At 50.7% G+C, this 24,889-nt stretch overlaps 1 protein-coding gene across 1 annotated transcript; it reads left to right on the forward strand.

Annotated features, from left to right (window-relative positions):
- On the forward strand, window positions 1-18,469 carry ONECUT2 (one cut homeobox 2). The gene is made up of 2 exons (XM_088527885.1): window positions 1-1,108; window positions 18,069-18,469. The coding sequence occupies exons 1-2, from the start codon at window positions 1-3 to the stop codon at window positions 18,353-18,355; spliced, it is 1,395 nt and encodes a 464-aa protein (XP_088384011.1). The 3' UTR covers window positions 18,356-18,469.
- The last annotated feature ends 6,420 nt before the right edge of the window (window positions 18,470-24,889 follow it).

Consider the following 24,889-nt stretch of genomic DNA (forward strand, 5'->3'; position numbering starts at 1 on the left):
ATGAAGAGCGCGGGCGGCGCGTACGGCTGCCCGCCCGGGCCCTGCGCCATGAACCCCGAGCTGCCGCTCGAGCCGCTGGGCAGCCTGCACGGCGCCGTCGCCGCCGCCGCCGCCGAGGCCGAGCTGCTGGGCAGCCCCAGCCCGCACCAGGGCGGGCGCGCCGCGCCGCTCCGCGCGCCGCCGCCGCAGGAGCCCGCGCGCGCGGCCATGGTGCCCAGCATGGCCTCGCTGCTGGACGGCGCCGCCGAGTACCGGCCCGAGCTCTCGGTGCCGCTGCACCACGCCATGGCCATGCCCTGCGACTCCTCGCCGCCCGGCATGGGCATGAGCGGCACCTACACCACGCTGACGCCGCTGCAGCCCCTGCCGCCCATCTCCACGGTGTCGGACAAGTTCCACCACGCGCACCACCACCCGCACCACCATCACCACCACCACCACCACCAGCGCCTCGCCGGCAGCGTCAGCGGCAGCTTCACGCTCATGCGGGACGAGCGCGGGCTGCCCGCCATGAACAACCTCTACGGGCCCTACAAGGAGATGCCGGCCATGGGCCAGAGCCTGTCGCCGCTGCCCAACGGGCTGGGGCCCCTGCACAACGCCCAGCAGAGCCTGCACGGCTACGGGCCGCCCGGCCACGACAAGATGCTGAGCCCCAACTTCGAGGTGGGCCACGGCGCCATGCTGGCCCGGGGCGAGCAGCACCTGCCCCGCGGGCTGGGCACCCCTCCGGGCACCGTCATGCCGCACCTGAACGGCGGGCCCCACGGCGGGCCGCCCGCGCCCGCCCCGCACGGCCCCGCGCTGCCCGCCGCCCGCGAGCGGCCGCCCGCGCCCCCGGGCCCGCAGGTGAGCGGCGCGGGGCAGCTGGAGGAGATCAACACCAAGGAGGTGGCACAAAGGATCACGGCCGAGCTGAAGCGCTACAGCATCCCCCAGGCCATCTTCGCCCAGCGGGTGCTGTGCCGTTCTCAGGGGACCCTCTCGGACTTGCTAAGGAACCCGAAGCCTTGGAGTAAGCTGAAATCCGGCCGGGAGACCTTCCGCAGGATGTGGAAGTGGCTGCAGGAGCCCGAGTTCCAGCGCATGTCGGCCCTCAGGCTCGCCGGTAAGTGCGGGAGCCGGGGCTGCTGCCCGCCCCGCGGGTGCCCCGTGCGGCCCCCGGCCTCGGGCACCTCGGGCCGGGCTTGTCCCCGCGCCTGCCCCGCTGTCCCCGCCGCGCTCGCCGCTGCCGGCAGCCCTCGGAGCTCGCTCGCCCGCTGCGCACAGCAGAGCCGCGGAGGCAGCGGCGGCCCCGCGCTGCGCTGTCCCCCGAGCGGCTCCTCGCGCCGGGTCCCCCTCGCCCCGCGGCGCCGCCTCTCGCCGCGGCCCCCAGCGCGGCCGCCGCTTCGCTCCGCGCTTCTGCGCGCCCCCCTTGCCCTTCCCTGCGCGGCGGGGCAGGGCGCGCAGAGTAGCGACGGGGACAGCGCGCAGGGTGCGCGGAGAGAAGGGGCGGGAGCAACGCGCAGGCGGGGGGGACGGCGCGCAGGGGGCGCGCAGAGGAGCGGCGGGGGCAGCGCGCAGGGGCGCGCAGGGGCGCGCGGGGGGGTCCGCGGCCGCATTGTTCCGCGGGGCGCGGCGGGCGCCCCCTGGCGCGGGCGCGGCGCGCGGCAGCCTCTATTGTTCTGAAACGGCCCCAAATCGGCGGAGCGCGGAGCGGGGCCCGGGGAGCGGATTGCGCGGGGCCCCCGTGTTGCGTGGGGGAGCGGGACGACATTGCGCGGGGAAGCGGCTTGGCCGGGCGCGCTCCGCGTTGCTGCGGCTGCCCCGGGGGACGGAGCCGCTCGCAGTTTGCGCGGAGCGCCCCGCTCTCCCCGCACGAGCCAAAGCGGGGCTTGCGGGGAGCGAGCGCTCCGTTCCGAGGACACCTTTTAACACATCGCCTCCCCATGGGGATAGCTTATTTATCTCGTGCCCTGTGGAGATAAAGGGTAAATAGGCGGAGTGCGGACAGGCACGCGCGTGCGGTGTGCGCTGTGTCCGGCGGCGCGGCTGTGACAGCAGCGGGTCCGCGAACACCCTTGGAGATTTAGGAATTTTGCACGGACAAGTCCTGCTCATCTTTATTCCCATTGATTCTGACCCAGAGCGATTAATTTTGTGTGCTAGTCATTAGCAGAGTTTACGCGTGCTGCAGCCTCTCGTGCCGCGTCGTCCCCAGCCGGAGCGCACGGAGTTGGAGGGAGAGAGCCGGGGGGCTCCAGCGCTTCCCCCTGCCCTGCTCAGCCGCTGTTGCCGCCGTGGCCATCGCTCCCGGGCGATGCTGAAGCTGCTGCTCCCCGGACAGCGGGAGGTGCCCCGGGGGGGAGAGCTCCGCTTTGCCCCGGGGGGCAGAGAGGGGGCGAGGGGGTCCCCTCCTTTGTTCGTAGCGGGGGGGTGCGCAGCTGGGAGATGAGAGGCAATTTCCAGCCTCTGATCCCCCCTTCCTCGATCCGCCTTGGAGCTGATTAATGCGTGAGGCTCCGAGCGACTCTTCTGAACCAGCCCGGCTGCCGCGGGGTTCGCGGCGCTGCCTGGAGCTGCCTTGTGGGGGGAGCCCACCAAGGTGACCCCCCTCCCGGGCGGGACAAGCGGCGGCTCCCGGTCTCCCCCGGCTCCCAGGCTGGTCCGCATGACGAGGGTCTGGCTGCTGTGGCTGCGGTCACGGCACTGGTGTCCCTTGGGCCTCCCGAACCCGTGGAATGGGCAGAGAAAGGCTAGCAAGCATCCCGCCTTTCCGGGGCACCCCCCTGTGAGCCTGCACGCGCCCTAAGCCGAGTTGAGAGCTCCCTTTTTGCCACGAGATTTTATTTGTAACAACAAGTGTGTGAAGGACTCGGGGCATCTCATAAAATGACATTTCTCTCTCTCTCTTTGCGAGTCAGTAGGTTGCTCTCCTTTTTGCAAGACCGTAAGTGGTGTGCAGTGGGCCCGCAGAAGGTCTCTGCATGCTGGGCAGCTCCACGGAGTGGGAAGAGTCAGAGTAGGAAGAAGAGTGGCCATGAATTATGGATGGTTATAATCCTTGCCCAGCCAAGGGCCAGAGATGCTGCGGGTTAAACAAGCACCGACCCAGAGCCTCTGAACACCTCGCCGAGGCGGCTGGGGATTCTTCAGTGTGAAAGAGGCTTTGCACAGCTCCCTGCTCCGCTGCCTTTCACAGCGGTCCTGGCTTTGCAGGCCCTTCTTAGCCGGGCCAGGGGCAGTAGGGCTGAAAGCACATGGCTGCAGAGGGCATTGCAAATCCCCACTGCCATTTCCGACACCCCGGGCCAAGAGGGGACGGATATTCAGTCATTTCCCATCTTCAGGCTCGAGGCTGTCTGCAAGGAGAGCATCGGTGCAGGGAAGGGGCCTTGGGTGGTTACAACAAGTAGGAGGAAGGGGAGCGACGCGGCTGCCCTGCCGATGGGGCCGCCGTTAATCCCACCGCGTTGCTGCCCTGCGAGAGCCCGCGCGCTGCTTTCACCTTTGCAAGAGCGATCGCCTGTGGTCACTCCCCGCTCCCCTTGCCCCCCGTCATCCCCCCGAGCCCCAGACCCGGCTATTCCGCGGTTTCAGCGGTCGCGATGCGCGGGGTCGGAGCCGCCCCGGGGCCCGCGCGCACCCCGCGCAGCCCGGGCCGCCCTTCCCGGCCCTTCCCGCGGCGCTGCGGGCGCCCCGGCCCGCGCACCTCGCTCGCTGCGAGCGCGCGGTTGTGTCGCCTTCCCAAACAGACGTGTGCGCGGAGGCCAATCGATGCAGATAATGTTTAGAAGATTAAAAGAGCATTAATGCTGGCAACAAGAACATAAACGTGCGGACCCGCTTTCATTGATCTGGAACCTGATCCGGCTTATTTCCAGTAATGCTGCCGGGGCTCTTCCTTCCCAGCACCTCGCTCCGGCTCCCCCTCCTCTCCTCTCCGGCTCCTCGTCCCTCGCAGGGCGCTCCGCAGGGGCGCAGGTTGTGCGGGCAGCGGAGCCCGGGGCCGCGCCAGGACGGGGCGGGCGAACAGTCTTGACCTCAGCTTGCGCGGAGCCGCCCCTCTGGTGTCCCCGCCGTCCCGGCCCCGTTTTGCTGTTTCGGGCCGTGCCCGCCCGCTTGGGCAGCTCCCCCCGCGACCCGCGCAGCCCCGCGCAGCCGGCTCGGCTCCCGGCCGCGCGCCGCTCGGGTTTGCTCGCGGAGGTTGGAGCGGGCGCTGGGAGAAGCCGCTTGCTCCGCGGCCCCCTCCTCCACAGCCCCGCACGACCCTCCGCGCCGCTCCGCGCCGCTCCGCGCTCTCCGCATTGCTGCGGGGAGGATATTCCCGGCCGGGGCTTCCTGCCCCGCGTGAACGGCCCCGTCCGCAGCGCCAGCCCCAGCCCGCATTGATCCTCGCGGGGAACGGGGAAGCCGCCCGCGACGGCGGCGGGGGGAGCGGGAAAGACCTCCGTAAATTACCGTCCCTTCGGGAAATTGATTTTTTATTACCACGTGTGAATATGCAGCTTCATTGCCCCGGTGTTTCCTTTACCTTTACTCTCCCGCTTCGATGCCTCGGAGCGGGAGGAATGAACCGAAAGTGCTGCCGGCGGGTTTCTGAAAGCCGTTTGCCCCTGTGCCCTTTCCGTAAGTTTCCCTCAAACGGAAGGGAAATACGCTGTCCTTTGAGAGAAAGCCTTTCTCTCCCCGCGAGAACTGTAGAAGAGGGATGTGCTGATTATTTATTATTTAAAGGATTTCTAGGTCCGTTGATCATCTTCAGCCATTTCTGGGCTAGAATTACTGACACTGCATAGGCTGATTTTGTGCACTGTTGGAACATAAAACAGCAAGCAGCACTTGGTAGCCCCTGTGGAGGTACAAGAACCTCTTGCAGTTCAAATTTAAGCTACTATCTCAATTCCAGCCAGCTATAGGAATGCGAGCAGTACATTCTATACACAGAATAGTAAATCACATCCAGTCAAATTTTACACAGATTTTTTAAATGTCCAAAATATGTCCTAATGTTAGCGAATACTTTCCTTGCCAAATGCTTTAAAGATACAAGAACAAAATATCATTCTTTGGCATAACTGTGCATGTTTTTGGAAATGTTCGGAGGGAAAGTAAAATGAGAGCCTGCTGGGTTAAGGCAACGATGAGCAGGGGGACAGAAGAACTGCCGGCACCTGGAAGGATCTCTGCTATCCAAAGGGTCCTGCACAGCACATTGCAACAAAGGAACCCGGTCTGCAGCAAGAGAAATCTCCAAGAATTCTCAACGGGAACATCTGGCTTTGACAAAGGCTCCAACTCTGCAGAAGGAAACAGATTTTTATTTCTGGTGGGCTGCTGACAATTTTGGATAAACATTCTCCTAAAATATAAAACATAAAATCTCACCAGTCTTCAGATTCTCACCATTCCTCAGCTGTCACGTTACCACCCTTGGATTTCCCCCCTGAAGCCGTATAAGCATCCTGTTTGTGTGGCAGGGAAGATGCGGCAGGGAATCTGTGCCCGGAAGACACACCGTGAAACTAAATGCGGAGGCCACGTAAATAACAGTGTTATCTTTAACAAGGAGGGAGCGTGCGGCGACCGTCTGCATCCCCTCCGGAGGCTGCGCTGCCGCTGCACCCGCGCTTGACCAGGCTAGTGTCCCCCGGAGCGAGCTGGCCCGGCGGAGGGCGAGCAGGGCCACCGCACAGGGCCACCGCGCAGCAGCTCACTGATCTGCATGTGGAGGGGAGCGCTAATCCAGTGGGAAGAGGAGCCCTTCACTGTTTTATGCAGGGCCAGGGAAACCTTTCATATTGATCCTATTGATCCAGTCCTCCCCATTATGGAAACCGCATAGTTAAAGACCCCTGTTCAATAGATTTACCCTTCATGCTTGCAGTACTCTTTTAAGTGGTTTCAACCAAAGTAGCTTTAAACCTGGAATCCAAGCAAAAGGAGAGATAGAGAGACACTTTGCTCCAGGAACCATGGCTGAATCAGGGGTGTTTGGGACAGGGTGGGCAAAATCAAGGGGTAAAATACTTGCCCACAGTATGCTCAGCTCCCTGCAAACAGGTTCATTTCCCGATTGCCCACGCGTTGCTGGGCCTGGCCCCAACCCTGCCCAGCCGTTGTGGCTCTTCTGGCAGAGCAGGCTGCAAGGAGTGAAACGGTGTTAGCTGAGTTGTCCTGTCGGGTCAGGCGAGCTCCGAGAGGCAGTGGGGCAGCCAGGCAGGTGGCACTGCCATTGCCCCAAGGGCTGTGCTCGCTCAGGGACAGCCAGCAGCTCTGGCAGCACCAATCTGCTCCCCCCATCTCCTCTGACTTCGTGACCTTCTAACTGTATGAGCTGCAAATACGGAAGCGTTTCTGTAAAATCTCTATTTGCTACAGCTCGGGTAGGGCAGTCCCTAAATTTCTGCCAGAATGAAGAATATTAATGATCCCTAGGTGAGTCAGTGTATTTATCTGCTCAGTGAGTTCAAAGGGCAGAGTTCAACTGTGGTTCAGGTTAATTGAACACGAAACCATGTCCTAATGCCTGTGTTGCCTGCAAAGTACTAAACCTCAGAATATTATCAGTTGGAAGGTGCACCAAAGCCATGGCAAGCAAACACAGGAAGAATGCAATTAAAATAACTTTCGCGCTGTAATCTTTGGTAAGCTACCAAGCTCAGCTGGGTTCTGAAACTGCGGGTGAAGGCCTCTGGGGTGGAAGAACCATTTTCTCACCCAATAATACAATTTTCACTGAATAATGCAGGTCTCTGACCTGCGGAGCAGCTTCTGCAATTTGCTCTGAGAATTAGCCTTAGAGTAACTTACTCCTGTCAGAGCAGAGCAAAACATTTGTTTAAACAATCAGGTTTTGCCTCATGCTTGTTTAACCCCATCAGAATTATTTACTGCCTTGCAAAGTCAAAGGTTACAAGTGGCCCTACTGTACAAACAACGACAGTTTGAAAGCAAGGCAACGACAGCCTGGCAAATCCTGTGCTTTGCAGATATCCTATTATTTTTCTGGGCTGATCAGCAAAATAGTTGCATTGCTTGTTTACATTTCCTGATTGCTGAATCACGTTATTGATGATTAAACATTTTTGTACCGAAACACCATCAATGATTCATTTGTGCAACGCACATATCCTGGCCGTTTCGTATTCGCATCCCTTTGATCGCTGTGCATTTCAGCGGCGCTCTCTGGGCCGGCGCAGCTCATGTTTGGAGCCGGCCCCATGCAGGGGTACAAGGGCCCTGCTGCACCTGGCCGCGCTGGCCGCGAGTGCCTCCTGCCACCAGCTGCCCGCACCAGGACACCGTGATGCCGGGCCATGAATGGCCCCCAGGGAGATGCATCGAGCCCGGGCCCTGGGAGCCAGGTCTGGTTTAACAGGCCTTGCGTGAGGCTGCATCTAGGGTTCCCACCGGAAATCTTGGCCATGTTGCTCATCTTTGCTCCCTGCAAATGCTAGAAAAATGCACACTCCTATTTTGCTTCTTACACCACCAACCCAATTTAGCTTAATCTTATTCTCACGGGCTACAGTTACCCTCGGCCGGGCACGGTCTGCTATCTTCTTCATTCCCCAAGGCTGCAGGGTTTGGCCTGGGATGGACTCACAGCTGCAGCCACGGGGCATGGCTGACACTGGCACCTGGCACAGAGGGTCTAGCCTGGCATGGAGATGGTCGCATAAAAGACAGTCCCTTCAGTGCAGATAAGCTCTTCTCCCTGTTTTCCTGGAGGAAGATCCACCTGCTCTAGTGCAGTGCTGGTCTGTGCTGCGCTGTGCTGCTCCGTGTGTTGCTGTGCCCGGTAAACCCCTTTGCCCTGGTGCACCGCGGGGTTCATCTGAGGCCTCTGTGTGACAAGTGCAGTAGGAATTTCAGTAGGATGCTCTTCCTGCTCGAAGGAATACAAGTAGCGTCAGGCAGAAAGAGGGAGATAGGCTCTGCAGGAGCCAATGCACGTAGAAAAGCCGACATCTATGGAGGGACAGGACAGGCCCCTGAGGTGCCTGCAGTGGTGAGTGGCGCTGCGCTTGGGCTCCAGCACTGGGGACGTGGACTGCAGCACCGGGGACATGGACTGCAGCACCGGGGACAGCGGCTCCAGCACCAGGGACAGCGGCTCCAGCACCGGGGACGGCGGCGCCTCTCGGGCTTCAGCACCAGGGACAGCGGCGGCGCCCACGGCACCCGGCCGCGATGAGGACCGGGACCGGGACCGGGCCGGAACCGGGCCGGGCATTGGGCTAGTGCCGCCTCTGACACCACCTGGCACTACACGAGCACCCTCCGCGCTAGGGAGGGTCCTTCAGCTGAGCTCCCCTTACGCCGAGGGCATCCTAGTCCGCAGGCGGATCGCCGTCCTGTGCGCGGCCTCCGCTAGGAGTCTAGTGGATTTAGTGGATTTTGCAGGCTGTCACCCGCAGCTGCAACTAAAAAATATGGTGTAACAGCATCTGTATTAAGTGTATATAACACTATTACTCAAAATTGAACTAAATATGCAGGAATCTTTAGATTCTTTGAAAGGTGCCTAGTGGCTTAAAATATTATTAAATATTATTCCTCACTTCAGCTGTAGATTAGTGGTTAATTTTTGAACTATCCATTCCATATGCAAATTGTGGCTATGAGATAAATCATATTTCTCATGGATCAGCTTTCTATAATATTATCCATTCTAATCTTTTTGCTCCACAGTGGTCCTGAAGACACTGAATGTTCTGCACATATTTAACAGGAAAAAATATATATTCTTTTTCCTCTTTGCTTATATTTGACTATCATGTCTTCTGTCTTAGAGAAGACAAAACTTCATCATATTTTGGAGATGAACAGGCAGAAAAAAAAAAGTCTCAGTGGGACAGACAATACCTTTGCCCAAGGTAGAAGAGCTTGTATACAGTCCCAGTCTTGCAGACTTTTGTATAAAAGGCTCACTGATTTGTAAAGGATTTTTGTATGCAGAAATCATACAAATTAGGCTAATCTCAAATGGACACATAGATAGATCAACAGGACCACTCACCTGTAAGCAGAAATGCAATCAGAAAAGAAAAAGGGGGGGTTTTTGTCCTTTTTTTTTTTTTCCCTGAACTATAAAATCAAACTACTGCATTATGAAAAAGGGGGGACTCAAAACACTAGTAAATGCTCCACAGAGGAATTACTAGGCAAGCAATAGAGACTGGCAGTTTTCCAAAACACAAATTGTCTCTGGGACCAAAATATGTGTAAGTGAACAGAGAACATATGTATAAGCAGTGGTGATTTTCCAGCAGATCTCCTCTTGGCATAATGGAGATTTAAAAAGGAAGGGCTGTACTGAGGCATTAAGCTTTGGCAAGCAGCACATAGCTGAAGAGAATAAAGGAAGAACACGAGGAAGTCTTCCTGAGAGAGACCCTTTCCCCTCCGCTCCCATACATCTTCTTCGCAGCTTTCCTTCTCCTCTGCGCGAGGAGAGTTTTGCTCCTTTCCTCTCATGTTCGTCGTAATTGCACCCTACCAGTAAGATATTCAAATAAATCATTATTTTTTGCTTTCTAGTGTAAGACAGGATTTCTGGAAGAAATGTGGTTTTGCAGCATAGCCCAAGAAGCCAGGAGGTCCACACTTTCTCTGTAGCTTGCCAGTAGGAGCTGGGGGCCCAGCTCAAGTCTCTGACTTGTAAGTACAACATGATGTGAGGGAACACATGGACAGCGCACAGCCTGCATACCAAGGGGAAAGCAACTTGAGGTGATTAGTAGAAAATACTGAATATATATTTCAATATAGGTCATTCAGTGCTTACTCGACTGTCCCTTTTGGGATTCCCTCTGCTGTCTTGGAAAAGCCTATGTACTTTTATTTCTGCAAGCGGAGGAAGTCACTGCTCTGTTGTGGGGCCTGAGAGGACGTGATGGTGCATCACTCTTGCTCGCTATGAGAAAAGGTCCAGGGTCTGTTCTGTGCTCTGACTAAGGGAATATAAATCCACCTAACAGAAAAGTGTTATAGTTCAGCTGGAAGCTATGTGAGGATTCAAAAGGGGGAGTCTTCAGGACAAGCGGGAACATAAATCTCTCAGGTGTTAGAAGTGGAGGAGTCTCTGACTGTCATTCCAAGGGTTCAACATTTCACTTTTCCTCGTTGGATTACCTGAGCTGTGCTGCATTTTACACTCTGCTTCCTCCCTGCTAGGAGCCAAAGCAGTGGTAGAAACAACCTAGCTTAAATCCCTCCTTTCAGGGACCTGTGCCAGTAGGGAACTACCTTATCCTTCTTGATCTCTCTCCGATGTCTTCCATGTTAAACCTCTTCCCTTCCCATGAAAAGTTCTCCAATGTCTAGTTTTCTTGACTAACAGTAAATGCTTTCATCCTCGGACACACAGAACTGATAGCAGCATTTGTTCAGGCCTGTGCACGCGGCCTGGCTAGAGCAGATTCTGCTGTGCCTTTGACACGAGTGCTGGTGATCTAGCAGAGCGGCACGTCTGAGTGAACAGTGTGACACCATTTACCATAGCCAGGGGGTTACATTTAAATGCTTTCACTTTTGCTAGTTTTTGTCAGCTTGTATTCCTCAAAGCAATTTGGACTCCAAAATGGCATGAGTATATTTTGGCCTTTTAGCAAGGATTATGCAATTATGCAAGATTCACATGTCTGTCTGCCTCTGCAGCCTCTGCCTCCTCTCCTCACAATGTCATTTGGACCCCGTGGTCAACACGAATCTAATTTCACACTGAGCTGGAGTTCCCAAAGATAATTGGGAGGGAGGAAGGGGGGAAGGGGAGGGGTGGATTGCCCATTTTTGTGGAAACAAGAGAGGAATTGGACCTCCTAAGTGCATGATTGCTGATGCAAAGCTCTAACACGAGTTTGCACCATGTTAGATGGTGATTGCTCCTGCAAAGGGAGCTTGCAAATGTCCCAGCTATCGGAAAGGGTGCATTAAGAACACATCAGCAGCTCTGGACCAGATGTCTGTTGGAAATCAGGGCTGCTCATTCTGCAGCGCACAGAAGTGCTTGCTTGTAAAGACGGCTGAATAATTAGCATTGGAGGGCACCTTCTGCCTATGCCACAGAAAAAGAAACTGGGGCTGCTCTGCAGAAAGTGCTGCAGTCTATGGGTAGAGCTTACAAGTGCTTGGTGACAAGGAGTACATTTAAACTGTGCTGTACGCTCACCAAGCCTCCACTCATTCTTGCCCTAGAGTGCAATAAATTGGCCCTACCCCATCTATTATTTATTGTTCTGTATTAATGATAGATGTATATTACAATAGTACTTAGAAGCCCTTGTCAGAGATGCCACATTGAGATAGGTGTAGCAGGATCGTGGAGGAGGGAGCAGTTCCTGCCCCACACAATTTACAGCCCAATTTCAGCTCTCTAGCGGATTTACAAGAGATTCGACACAAGAAGCTCGAGCCCTGCTCCATGCCAGAAGGAGGGTTAAAAGAGCAAAACCTCAAAAGCCGTTCGTCTTCCCTTCGCAAACAGCTGAAGGATGCAAGTCCTAGTTAGAGAAAGGTGTTCTGTCCGTGACAGAATTAAGAAGGAGAAAATTTGGGTGGATACCAAGAAAAGTCGTTGCTGACGGGAAATATTTAGGTTGTGGGGTTGTGTCTCAGGACCTTTTATCCTGAAACAAGGATCACTGTAGGGTGAGCATCTTCCATTTACCAAAGGGCTTGTTGGAGTGAGCAGAGAGAGCTCTGCCACTAACACTTCACCCTGTGAAAGAGCAGAATTAACCCTTAGGACTGCACTTTCCATCCATGCGCATATTTAATATTTCTAGATAAATACCTTCAAAGGGCATTCATAGGGATTAAAAAAATCAAGAGGGTTTAGTGCACGTGTGTAGCAGAGGGAAATAAGCAGATAAATGTGCACTGGCTGCACACCCTAACAATGTGATTATTTGCATCTTCATTCAAATTGTTTCTTGTTACATAATGATTTTGTACACAGTGGAGTACTTAACCTAATTTGTATTGATCTGAATTGCTTTCATTTGTGCATACTTAATTCGGAGAGGTAATCAAATTGATTTTTGAGGCCTAGTTTTTAAGAGATTGTAGTAGCACAGATATACAGGAGGTTGCCTTAAGTGAATCATATCAAAAGAAAGCATTTTAAGCCTCTGGAAAGCCTTTTGATGGTCGTTTCATTGTGTTCAGTATTACTAGCATAATTAAATTTCTTTCACATTGAGTTCTCTCTGAAATCAAATTGAAAAATATTTTTTAGTTCCATCAGACAGATAACTTGGTTTGGTTGACTTTGTACTACACCCATATGTAACAACATATATGGGATCAATATTCATGACTTTTCCTTACAAACAATGGAGACGAATGACTTCCTGATGGATTAAAATAATATTATTTGCTGCTTGATTCCTTCCTAGCATTTACTTACTTGTTTTGTAGTTTTAAAGCCATTTTTTTGCCATCGCTGGCCATCTGCAACATTTTTGGAGCTTCACTGCCGGGACTGTCCTGTTGTAACACAATTTCGGTGGCACTTTGAATACTACTAGTGATGCCAATAGTCACGGGGATGAGCTGCGTATCAGACCAGTTTTGCCAACATGTGGCAAAATCAGTTCCTATTTCAAAAAGCAGTCTTTCTGCCCATGCTCTGGTCTTTCTGTAAATGTACGTAAGTAGTTAATAGAAACCAATGTGGCACAAGGCATGAGATGATAGTTGCTTGGGGGTGACTGAGCACTGAAACAGGCTGTCTAGAGAGGTTGTGGTGTCTCTGTCCTTGGATATACTCAGGACACGGTCCTGGGTGATGTGCTCTGCGTGATCTAGATGATCTCCAGCCGTTCTCCATTCTGGGGTTTTTCTTTCACTAGATCCGTGACCCACGCAGGACTGGGATCCGCTCCCACTTTCTAATAGTCATCGTGTGTTCATCCTTAATGACTAGAGGGAATGTTCACAATGCTTTAGTCTTTATAAACTGAAGTTTTAAAGACACTACTTATCAGCTGAAATGCTTCTAAGTATTTTTCAGGATTTATAGCTATTTGTAACGCATGGGCTGGCTGCATTTCTCTGTTTTGAGGGAGAAAATGGAAAATAAGTGTTATCTTTGCTGAAAATAACTCTGCTGTTGCAGACAAATGGAATATTGGTAGAAACATTCAATTTAATGATATTCAATGACAAAAAGAAGACTAAGCTGAAATTAGAAGCATATAAAGAAAATCAAAACCCAGACAGGTTTGCTGAATTGAAATTGAAAAAATCATCAGCTTCGTCCAGGTATTTTCGAGCCGATGGGGCTGCCCACATTGGAACTCATGCAATGGGATCTCATCGCTGGACTTCTTGCTTGTGTTGGGTTTTGTAATCACTGATTCTTTTTTTTTTTTTTAATGATGTGAGTTGTGTTGGAAGCTGTTAAACGCAGGCGGTGTAGAGCTGATTTTCCATAGAGGAAGGGGCCCACGTGTGTCCCAGGGCTCAGCGCAGGCCGGGGAAGGTTCCTGTCATCTCTGCTGCCTTCCAGCAGTCCAAGGGAGGAGTTGCACCTGCACGGGACACCTGCCTCCTGGACAGCATCGGATGCCTTGCTTTTCCGTGGAAATTATGGGCCTGACCAATCTCTGGAGCTTTTAGTACAGAGATCACTCATAAACATATTTATATAAGGAAAGCATCAGCCTCTCCTTGTGGTAGCACCGGCCTGTCTAAATGCTCCATGCTGACACAGGGCTGGGAGCCTTCCCAGCATTGCTGCTGTGCCGAGGAAAGAGGAGCCCCCGTTGCAATGCGTGGGGAAGATCTCCAAAGATGATGCAGAAGGTTTCGTTATTGATCATAGCTTCACCGTACCCACAATCTCAAGTTCTGTTATTGGGATTTCATTGCAAAGGGAACATCCACAAACTCGTGGCTTCCCTGGATCATAAATAGAACATGCATAAAATCCTGCATTGTGCATCCAGTTCAGGTTGCAACTCCTGGGTATATCCGGAGCGCCAGGTTTGGATTTCACTTATCTGGATGCTGAGTGCTCACCAAGGGGCACGCTGGGGAGATGCTGGAGCTATTGGCAGAAGAGACGACTGTTTGCTCCTGCGCTAGCAAAATATTCCAGCATTCATTCCACCTCAGCCTTGCAAATACGCTGGCTGCAGCCAAGGGAGCATCTTGCATATTTAAAGTTGAGCTTGTGCATAAACATTTTGCTGGATCAGGACATAACCAGCTAGTAACTCCACTGTCTTTTTTGCAGTTGCTCCTGGTTTTCACATTGCTTGTGCAGTCTGCACCAGTGAAAGCTCAATGCTATAAGGTTTCCATATATCCACACTGGCAAAAAAAGCTGGAGTAAGAAATCATCAGAGTTTATTCTGAAATTCAATCTCTGTACTTCAGATCACTGAATCTGAATATTTACCTTCAAGGAAAGGAGTCTTTTCTAATGAAAAAGAACTGTAGAGACTTAGGGACTCATTGCATTTATTGCCTCCTCCCCTGCCTCTTCATGCCTGTTCTGAATTTCTCAGTAATACCTCACTCTGAAAACACAACCACCTCATCATTTTAAAGCAACTATTTTTTTTTCTTAAAAAAAAAACCTTTTCCTTAATTTTAGCTGCAAGACAAAATTAGTCTTATTTAAGATTCACTGTCCCTTTTTTAGAGACATAACACACACGACCTGATTCAGCAGAGCGATGGCATGTTTTTAAATCACTATTTATGTGTTTTAAATCAGTAGCTTTCCATATACATAAAAATAAGGTAAAGCAGAAATGCATTTGGTTCTGAACTTAATCTATACTGCTTCTGTGCAAAGCATCCTTAGCCCAAGGTAGCAGAAAAAGAATGATTTTTTTTCCCCACTGTTACAGCTTTCAATTATTATTAATTATATATTTTCTTTCATGTACTATACTTAGGATTAATTGCAGTTAATACAATCGAGTTGTTCTTAAGACCAAGATGGCTGCTTCCCTTCCTTCTTCTATTAAAATGTCTCTCAATCCATAGGCAGGTTTCCTGGATAAGAAACATATTTTATTAGAGTGCTCCCTCCATTTTTCTTTTCTCATAAATGCATGTCAAGAAAAAACATTTGCCTTTATGGTTCCTTTTCAAGAGCAAACTTAACAGTTCAAGGAAAGTATTTACTGAATGCATTGAAAAGCACATACCTTTGCATTATTTATTATAAGATACCAATAACTGCAATACCCAGAGTATCTCTGAACATAAATTAGTGATGTTAGGAAATACTGGAATCTTCCTGGTATCCCGGAAACTATTAGAAACTGCAGCAAAAATGCAAGAGCTCATCACATCCGCAGCCTCCAGCATGCCATGACCCTGGATTTGAGACAAAGTAAGAGGGAAAACTGTCCTTACACCATCGAGGAGAACGGGGCTTGGGAAGAGACTCCCTGTTTAGCTGGATGGTCTCATGATGGGTGTGAAAAGGGAACCATAGAGCAAGCAAGGTCCTTTCCCCTGGGGAAAAAAAGAAAAACACATATAACCTTCTGTTTCCAGTGCTGCCGAGAGCTCTGTTTCCGAGATGTCTGCTAATGCCGTGGCCAAACCTTCTTTAGGAAAATCGCATTCTCCAGTTGTCTCCCCCTTGCTTGCCAAAATTAATTTAAACAGCCTCAATTTTAAGGAGCAGCTTTAAGGATTTCTGACTTCATCCCTGACTTTAAATTCAGGCATGTCAGAAGGGTCCAGTCGTGCTTATCTCCATAGAGTTGCATCATTTCACCTTAATTTTGAAGCTGTCCTCTCTCTGGCACGGATCTCAACTGCATCTTGGCCTTCTTTTCTGACAACTGTTGGGAAAGAAGAAATAGAGGTGATAATAAAAATGCTGCAATGACTTGTTCTTGATACACCAGATGTGCTTCTCTGATCCGCACTAGTTCAAATCAGCAATAGCTCCACTGGTGATTTCAGCGTGAGACAAAGATAGGGATCAAACTTCCTTCCTGCAGGAAAAGTAAAATTTTAAAATGTGATACAATTCCAGAAAATGTTTGGGCTAGATTCTTGGTGAAAGGGGCTACCCAAAGTAAAGCCACAGGTCAGTATTTCACGTGATTGTTCAAGTGGGATTGCACAATATCCAAAAAGTTCAGAGCTGCGGAGGAGAGGATGTGGCGAGAAAAGGGGAGCCGGGATGAGCAGGTCTCTGCTCCCAGCCTTGCCAAGACACCGGAATAACCCACTCCAGCAGCCAACAACCCCATGCAAAGGTTTTCCTAGCAGCTGATTACAAATCTGTGTGCTGCAAATTGGAGTGATTATTTGTTGCTTTGCTGCGGCAGGCGCAGGGTGAAGCGCGGCCGTCTCGGCACAGCCCCGCGCGGCCGCGCCGCTCCGCTCGCTGCAGCCCCCGGACCAGCTCGAGCTCGCGGCGGGGCTTTGCATCCAGGCTCATTGTGGGGGCTGTTTTATGGTCAACAGACCGAAATCGATACAGCCGCGTGCGGTTCAGCTCATCCCCAACGCCGCTGCAGTCACGTCCCGAGCGGCCCTTCCTGTTCACCGGCCAGCCCGGGTGCGGATGTCACCACCCCAGATGTCTAAAATTGGGCAAGAATAATTCATTATCCACCACGTATCCCAAACTGGGTGCATTCGGACCTCGTGGTGCCAGCTGCAGGAAAACTGCTGGACTGTCTGTGCAGCTCTTGTTTGAGGATGTCCTACAGTGACGCCGGCCTCTCTTGTTCCCTTCCCTGGGAATCTCGGACAGTCTGGAAAAAACCCTCATCCCAGATAGGCTTGTGCTTGATTCCTCTCCAGCATGAACCTGTGCCCCCCATTGCCCTCTTTTGGGGGTTTATCTGTGATAGCTACTGTCTTGCTCACTTTGGAGCAAGCCCTCCAGATAATATTGAATATTTTATATATATATATTCACACATGCCATCATATTTTTTAACCCACATACACGTGCCCCCATACTAAGCCCCAGTGCCAAACAGGGCCCTGCTGCAGAGATTTTTAATATGGCCGCTTAGAAATCTGGCCACTTACCAATTCCCTCTACTCATTTCGTCCCAGCACATTACCTAATCATGTCAACATATGGATTTTTTTATCTTGCTGCCTCGTGTAGACAGCCTTATCAGTCTATTTTTAAACCTGGATCTGCTTTGGTGGTGGTATTGGTTTCAGCACTTGATGTTCTCTTTGAGCTAATAAATACAGATGAGCTCTTAATGCTGATTTTCTTTATGAGCCATTAGCGTGGCTCGACGTCGGGCACGCGCGGGCCTGGGGAAGCGCTGCTTGTGCTCTGCAAACCTCTGATCCCTTCTGCTTTGGGGCTTTTCTTCTGTGGTGGAGGGGGGTCAGTCGCAGCAGGGCAGAATGAAGCTCTGTAAAAAAAGCTATAGAAAAAAAACCTTCCCAAGGCGTCCGAAGAGGTGAGAAGTGAAGGAGGGAAGGCAAAGCTGTGCGTGGCGGTGCTGTGTGCCCTGGCAACATCAATTCCCACCCTCATTTCCTCCGTGGGTGGCTCTGCTGCATGAATTACCCCTCTTGCATTAAGGATTAGGGGCCTGTGCAGTTGCATTAACAAATAATAATCTGGAGTTGTTATTTGTCAGGATGTGAGACAGATCTGCAAAGAATTAATGTTTGCTAGCTATTAGGGAAAAAAAGGCATGCTTTTTGCATTTTCTGTTCTAGACCAAATAAGGAGAAGCGGAAAGTTTAATCCTAGTGTTAGTGGGACCGAAGAATGACATGTTTCCCAAGGGGGCTTTACAAAAGCTATGGAAAATCTCCAACTGCGGCCTTGCTCAGAGGAGCAAGCGAAGGCAGGGGCTGGTCCCGGGTGGCGTTGCAAGGAGAAGGAACGTGCACAGGATGGGTGCTCTACCTGCCTCTGACCTGCCCAAGTGCAGAGCAATTAACTACCCATCTGACCATCCAAAATCATGAGTCAGATCCAAAAACGTGTGCGTTTTGGGGGGAACACGAGGGCACCGCGTATGCAGTTCTCCTTAGGGGACCCACGCTATCCGTGCGCGCGCTCTCGTGTCGCTGGAGGCCGCGTGCTGATCCGCTCTTTCTCTCTCCCTCCCAAGCATGCAAGCGCAAGGAGCAGGAGCCGAGCAAGGAGAGGAGCAGCTCCCAGAAGAAATCCCGCCTGGTTTTCACCGACCTCCAGCGCAGAACGCTCTTCGCCATCTTCAAGGAGAACAAGCGTCCGTCCAAAGAAATGCAGATCACCATCTCCCAGCAGCTGGGCCTGGAGCTCACCACCGTCAGCAACTTCTTCATGAACGCGCGGCGGCGCAGCCTGGAGAAGTGGCAGGACGATCTGGGCACGGGCGGCTCCGCGGCGGCGCCCAGCACTTGCACCAAGGCGTGAGCGCGGCGGGCGCGCGGCGGGGCCCTTCGCTGGTGGCTTGAAAGCACAATCCTCCTGCAAACCGCGTCGCGCCCCGCCGGCAGCAGAGGACACTTCCTACGGCTTTTAGTCCGGTCGAGAAGGCGCGAGTCAAAAATTAACCTCTTTCTCTACAAAATTATGCTCAGGACACGCTAGGCAGGCCTGGGAAGCAGGCGGTTGTCCGCAGCGCCGCCGTGTACCAAAGCTCACAGCCATACCCCGCAGCACGAGCACAACCCTCCCGCACGCCAGGAACCAAGAACCCGTCCTTAAAACTCAGGCATGGTTTTGTTAAGTGTTTTAGGAAGAAAAGCGATCAAATTGAAGTTTTCTCTGTTTTGTTTTTTTTAACTTTTTCTTATTTAATCGGTGAACATAGCTTTATCTGGGATCAGAAGAAATCCAGTTCACTTGAGCTCAAAGAATCAAGCACAAGGCCAATAGCTGTAGAAATAGGTACGGTCTGGACTCACCACGGCGGCTCTTGCCAGATGCACTCAGATTTGCAAAGCTCTTAGTGAACAAGTACAAGGTCTCAAGCACAGTTTGCAGCTTGCCACAAATTCTGTGTTTGTGCATAATGCAGATACATACTCAGGAGGTCAATTTAACTGCTAAATAACATGGAGCAAACACAAGATTTTGGAAAGATCTAGGTTTTTTTTAGGTCATTAAGAAGTCTTTTTCAGTTCCCAGGAATCTAGTTTCCCCTTTGCCATGTCACGGTTACTGAGACGTGCTTAGCATTGGATGCATTTTTCTTTATTTTCTCAAAATCTGCATCGGAGTTTTAGGGTACTTTCAAGCAGGAGTCAAACCAGAGGACGCCCACAGAAGCAAGCCTTGCAGATGTTGCTGGCCGTGCCAGATGTGCTGCACACGCCTGCTGGATGCCGCCCGAGGCCGGAGCGCCGGGGCCAGCGCCGAGCTCTTCCCATCACCGGTTCCCGCCACCTGCCCAGACCACAGCACACCAAAGCGACAGGACCCGCGAGCCAAGGACCCCGTCTCCCCCGTCGCTGTTTTAGCAACCAGAAAGCCTCACAAACCCCGCAGCACCGCGAGGAGCCCGGCCGCGGGCATCGCCGTGCGCTCGGACCAGTGAACGGCCCCTTGCTCGGAGGAAGGCCCGACGCTGTCACGATTCTCTAAGGACACTTGAGACTTTTTTATGTACTACTTAATCGAAACCAAAGAAACTTTTTCTGCACCTACTTCTTCTGCAACGAACTGTTCCACTCGAAAGAATAAAATAAAAAAGTAAAAAAGCAAGGAAGCGCGTCAGGAAGCAAATGAACACCACACTGTGTTTTGACAGACATCGCGGACGTTTTCGGAAGCAGATTTCAAGGAAAGGGTTGACAAGAAGGAAACCAGAGCAAAGCCAGTAGGATTGCTGCTTCATTTGACAACTCAGTAGTCTTAAAGTTGAAGATTGTCTTTAATTTGTGCCTATGCAGTTTTTTCAAAGAACAAGGAACAGAGCAACCAAAACCTCAGCAGCTACAATACCAAAGATGAGGATTCTCGCAGCTTTTATTGCAGTTCTCTTTCTCCTCTTGCACGCCTGAAGCACGTAGAGCACCACGGGTCGCTGTGCGGCAGCCGGTCCTGCTCTCCGAGCACCGCCACGGGTGCCCTGGTTATTTTTTTCCCATCTCTCCACCCGGCGTGAGCTCTGGCAGAGCTCCCTGGGTCCAAGTGTAAGGTGTTGGGATACTAAACTACTCTGTCCGTCCAGAAACGTGCGTGCAAAACGTGTCGGCTGGATGTTACTTGTTCCATCAGCCAGAGCTGGTCTTGTGCGTGTTTAGAGCTTTAAACACCCGTCCTCCCGCATGGGAGAGAGGGTTTAACAGCCTGCGTCCTCTTTCTCTCGCCCGGGGATCCAACTCGCAACGTGTGTCCTGCGTGTTGGTCACAGGATGCCATTAGGGCCTGGCGCGTGAAGAGCGGGTCCTGATCGGAACTGAAAATGAGGTTTCAGCAATCCATGCAGCAATTCGATAATTCATTTTGACAGATTATGTTGGCTGGTCAAAGTCATGATGAGCCGCATCATAACATTCAGCCCTAGACCCAAATTTGACCTTCAGAACTGGAGCAGAGCTGTACCCGGTGCATCATTTTGCTCCAGCCCTGCAGTTAAATGAAGGCTTATTTTCTGCTAAATCTGCAGAATTATTGCAGGCACTTAACAGTTTTTACATTAAAAAATAAAAATAAAAAGCCTTTTCTGCTCAGGACCATTAAGTTTTCTGAAAAATTCAACATCATCACAACTAAACTAACAGCACATACCAGCTCTGGGAATCAAAACATCCTTATATATAGTCTCCCCAGAGAGATCGTACATGATTCAAAAATGAACCAAAGAAACAACAAGGCATATGTTTGTACATATGCCTATGATCAGACATGGGATAAAACTGAAAAAGAAAAGTTCGTGTCTGGGCCAATGCATCCAATGTCTCCAAGCGTTTGAGCCAGAACTAGGGCCCAGCTGAAGTGTTGTGTTTGTGTTTCAGTTTTGCATTTGTTCACATCAAAGAGAGTCCATGCAAACCAACCTGTACATCTACATTTTGAGTGTGGTGTTGACCACAGGAATAATTTCTCATCCTGAAAGTGTTTTACTGCATTTTCTAGCAGTATTATGCAATGCTGTTTTTCACATTATTTGTCTCATATTCCATCTCCTAACGCCTTTGCAGTCATGCAAAGGAGAGAAACCCAGCCTTAGTCGAAACACAGGATATGATTTCTTAGCTGTCGTTACCTTACTGCAATGGCAGGGAAGAGCGGTGAGTCTTGGAGAAGATGAGAATCTCAGGCATTAGCTAAGGAGTGTGTTTGAAAGCAGGTGCCCATACCAAAGTATGTTTTCCACGTGGGACACTCTAAAATTAAGCAGATCCACAGATGGACTGATCCTGCCCCTTGCATGGCGCATTCCCCAGAGGCAAAGAGAAATGTGCCGTGTTCTTCTCTCTCTCTCTTTTTTTTTTTTTTTTTCCTTTTTTTTCCTTACTGTAAGGCTGGGGGACGTCTAGATGAGCAAAGGGTGAACAAGCTTCTCCTCATCCCAAGGATAACAAAATGCAGCAAGTGCCCAGTCCGCTTTGGCAAGCAGGCGTTGGAAACCCATGCCCGAGTCTCACGGTCTGTGAGGGACCTCTGGCTGCCGAGCGTGCCATGAGAACCAGCAACGGGGTGAGCAGAAGGCATCTTTGAAGGTTTTAGTTTGCCTTCACACCAATACTTGTAGCTAGCAACTTCCAGGGCAAATATTGAATAGTAAAATAATGTATCTATGATGAGATTTTCAATTTTCTCCAAATTTTGAAAGTTCTTGTTATACAGTACAATGGCTTAAATTCTTGCCTTGTTCTTTCAGATGTTGGTCTGCAGTCTCACAGTGGAAACTATTTAATAATACTGACCAGTTAGTACCGAGGGTGAGCATTACTGCCCATGGTGCAGTATCTGCTTGGCAAGACACACAAGGTTTCTCAGTGCTGAGGACTGCAAACACAACAGCACCCGTGTTTCCTCCCCGCCAAATCACTTTAATTCTGGCATCTAGAAATATTGCTGCATTTTTTTATCCCTGCGTCTTTCATGGCCTTACGTTACATCTTCCATTTCACTGTCAGCTGTAGCAGCTAACTGGGAAGAGGGACGTCAGTAGCTTATACTGTGTGTTTGTACATACGCCTATGAGCAGAACATATACGATAATCTGTTCATACTTAAAGAAAACCTCTCAAACAGATATATTATGTTTATATGCCATATATTTGTGACTCTCTATAGCTGTGTAATGTAACTTGTTCTTTTTAATTTATTTATTCCGATACGAAAGACTAGTATGTACAGATAGTATCCCAGCATCTTCTCTACCGTCCACTTGGAGTTCCTACCATGGGCACATCCGAGATGAATTCGGCTTTCAAGAAACTCTTGGAACCAAGAATGTGCTTGATTACTTCGGTTGAATAGCTTTATTCTGCATCTCTCTTAACGCCAGCTGAATCCAAAGACCTGCGAAGGACTGCAAACCACTCAACCTGCTAACGGGGATAGGGATCTCCTCTTCCAAAACGAGACACGGTAACGACAGAGCATTGCAAAGGGTGTGCGAGCTTTGGGAAAAAAAAAAAAGAAAAACAGTGTTTTTCTTGCTTGTCACAATACCTACGTATTTTTAAGACATGGGGAAGCTTTATACTTGGCCTCCTTTATATTTATTAAGGAGAATTTCTATTGTTTAATTTTTTAAAAAAAAAAATGCAAAGCTTAAAACGGTTTTATTTTTTTCCAGACACTTGTGGGTTTTAGCCCAATGTATTATCTATCAATAATGTAATTTATTTAATTTAGTCTTAGAGCTGGTCCCAAAATCTTTGTTCAGTCCAAATCCTAAGTAGTTTTGTTTTTTATTTCTGAACTTTAGTGGGAGTTTTGCCTGAACGCGGGTTACAGGATCAAGCTCAAGTGTTAGTTTTTGTAACTATTTAATTAATTCAATCATTTAATTTTGGATTAATATTGCTTATTTATCCATTTTAGTGTTGTAGTGCATCAGCGATGCCAAGCGTATGTTAGCAAATACACTTAAAAGTTAGTATTGCTTCATAAAGCAGCCAAGTTCTGTTACAGACAGGGAAAAACAAGAAGTTACATAAATCAAGAACCTAATTTTAATTGTTAAACATCATCATTTAAATTATTTAAGTTAAACTCTTCCCATCTGTATAAAGTGGGAATGTATACTTTTATTAAGGTACATAAAGCCTTCATAATATAACTTATTTATTTAACTTATTCATCATCATCCCGGGATGCCCTTGTATAGTTTTTATTTTTTATTTAGAGTGACTTTATAGCACTACAGGTGATTTTGTCAGAGCAACAGAGCAAGTTTTGAGGACAAGCAATGAATATCCAATCTTAAACTGTGCGTTCAGAAACTCTAGGGAAAGACAAAGACACTGAGATACTTTGCCTGAACTTTGGGGCTTCTTAAAACATAAGCTGGGGGAAAAACAACACGTGACAAGCAAAAAGAGAGAAACCCTTAAACTAGCTGCTTCCAAGAATGAACTTCTGTGTGTGTAAAAAAAAAAGAAAAAAAAGAAAAAGGAAAAAAAAAAGGAAAAAAGAAAAAAAGAAAAAACCTTTCTATTTCTAGTGAGAACCAAAGAGGCTACCTCACTGACTTTTCCATTTGTAATTTTAATCGTGTTGATGATACCAAAGATACCAAAGATTTTTTTCTCTGTGCGGTCTGCATTTTGCTTGTGCTCTCCTATAGTCTGAACCTTTCTCTCCGACATCCAGCGATGTACAGCTGCAACGCAGATACCCCAAAGAAACCCTTCCCGTGGAAGCTGCTGGTTCTGGGCAAGGCCTTTTCTGTGCTACCTTCTGCATCTCCGCCAGGCCACGCCAGGGCTGGAGACGTGGGACCTGGCCGTGTCCCTCCCCGCTAGCCAAATTGGAGTCGGTGGAGCGGTTGCGTTGACGTAGAGATGAGCTCCAGGTGTTGCCCGCCAGCACATCCCCTGTCCGGAGCGAGCCGTGCTCGTGCCTTGGCCTCCTCGCACATCTGTGGGTTTTGCATCCATAGGAGAGTGTGGGTCAGGCCCCATGTGGTGCCTGGAGCAGCACAGAGGGGCTCCCTGGCCGCTCCGAGCTCCATCGTTGTCCGTCCTTGAGCAGGAAGGGTCCAACCTGGAGCTCTGAGGCACCAGGGGAGAAAAGAGCAACAGGACATTACCTCCGCCAATGCCGGTGCTGGGAATCACCCCCTTGGGTCATGCCAGCCCCTTCCCTCAAACCAATCCTTTCCCAAAGTGGGGAAAAAAAAAAAAAGACCATAATAAAAGCCCCAGAAATGAAGCCAGGAGATTTTCTGTCCTGGACAGGCAGGTTTGGCACCGGCCTTTTGGTGGGTATCGTCCCCCACCATCAGGACCTGCTGTCCTGGGCCTGGCTCCTTGGGCCGCAAGGAGGAGGCCGCCCCTGCTCCTCCTCTTGCTCCTGTTTACAATTACTGTTCTCCTAGGAAAGTCAATTAATTGTTCTTCGCAAGTTAGCAGTGAAACAAAGCTACATTAAGCCCCATTAGCATGGTGCTCCTAAGTGATCACTTAGAAGTTGGTTGTTTCTCTTGAGGAGGAAGTGGAGCCCTTGGTGCTGGCTCCTTCTCTCCTGTTCATGCCATGGAATGGAGGGCCTTGACGAGGCAAACCCACCCAGCCCCGCTCCTCCCTCCGGTGGAATGACCCCGGAGCCGCCGGGTGCCGAAGGCCCCGCGCCGGTGGGACGATGCTCAGGCGGAGGGACCGCGTCCCGCCGAGGGCTCCGGGCCCGGCCGGGCCGGAGGGGCAGGGATGAGCGGGCGGCGTGAGCGACACGTGGATTTACGTGGAGCGCTTGTAACTACCAACAGCTCAACGCAAAAGCTCCACTCCAGCTCAGTGCTGCCTTTTAGTTTTTCTTTCTTTC

This window comes from Tinamus guttatus, unplaced genomic scaffold, assembly GCF_059628265.1.
Source record: "Tinamus guttatus ecotype Peru unplaced genomic scaffold, ASM5962826v1 Tinamus_guttatus_pri_ptg000293l, whole genome shotgun sequence".
NCBI classification, from domain to species: domain Eukaryota; kingdom Metazoa; phylum Chordata; class Aves; order Tinamiformes; family Tinamidae; genus Tinamus; species Tinamus guttatus.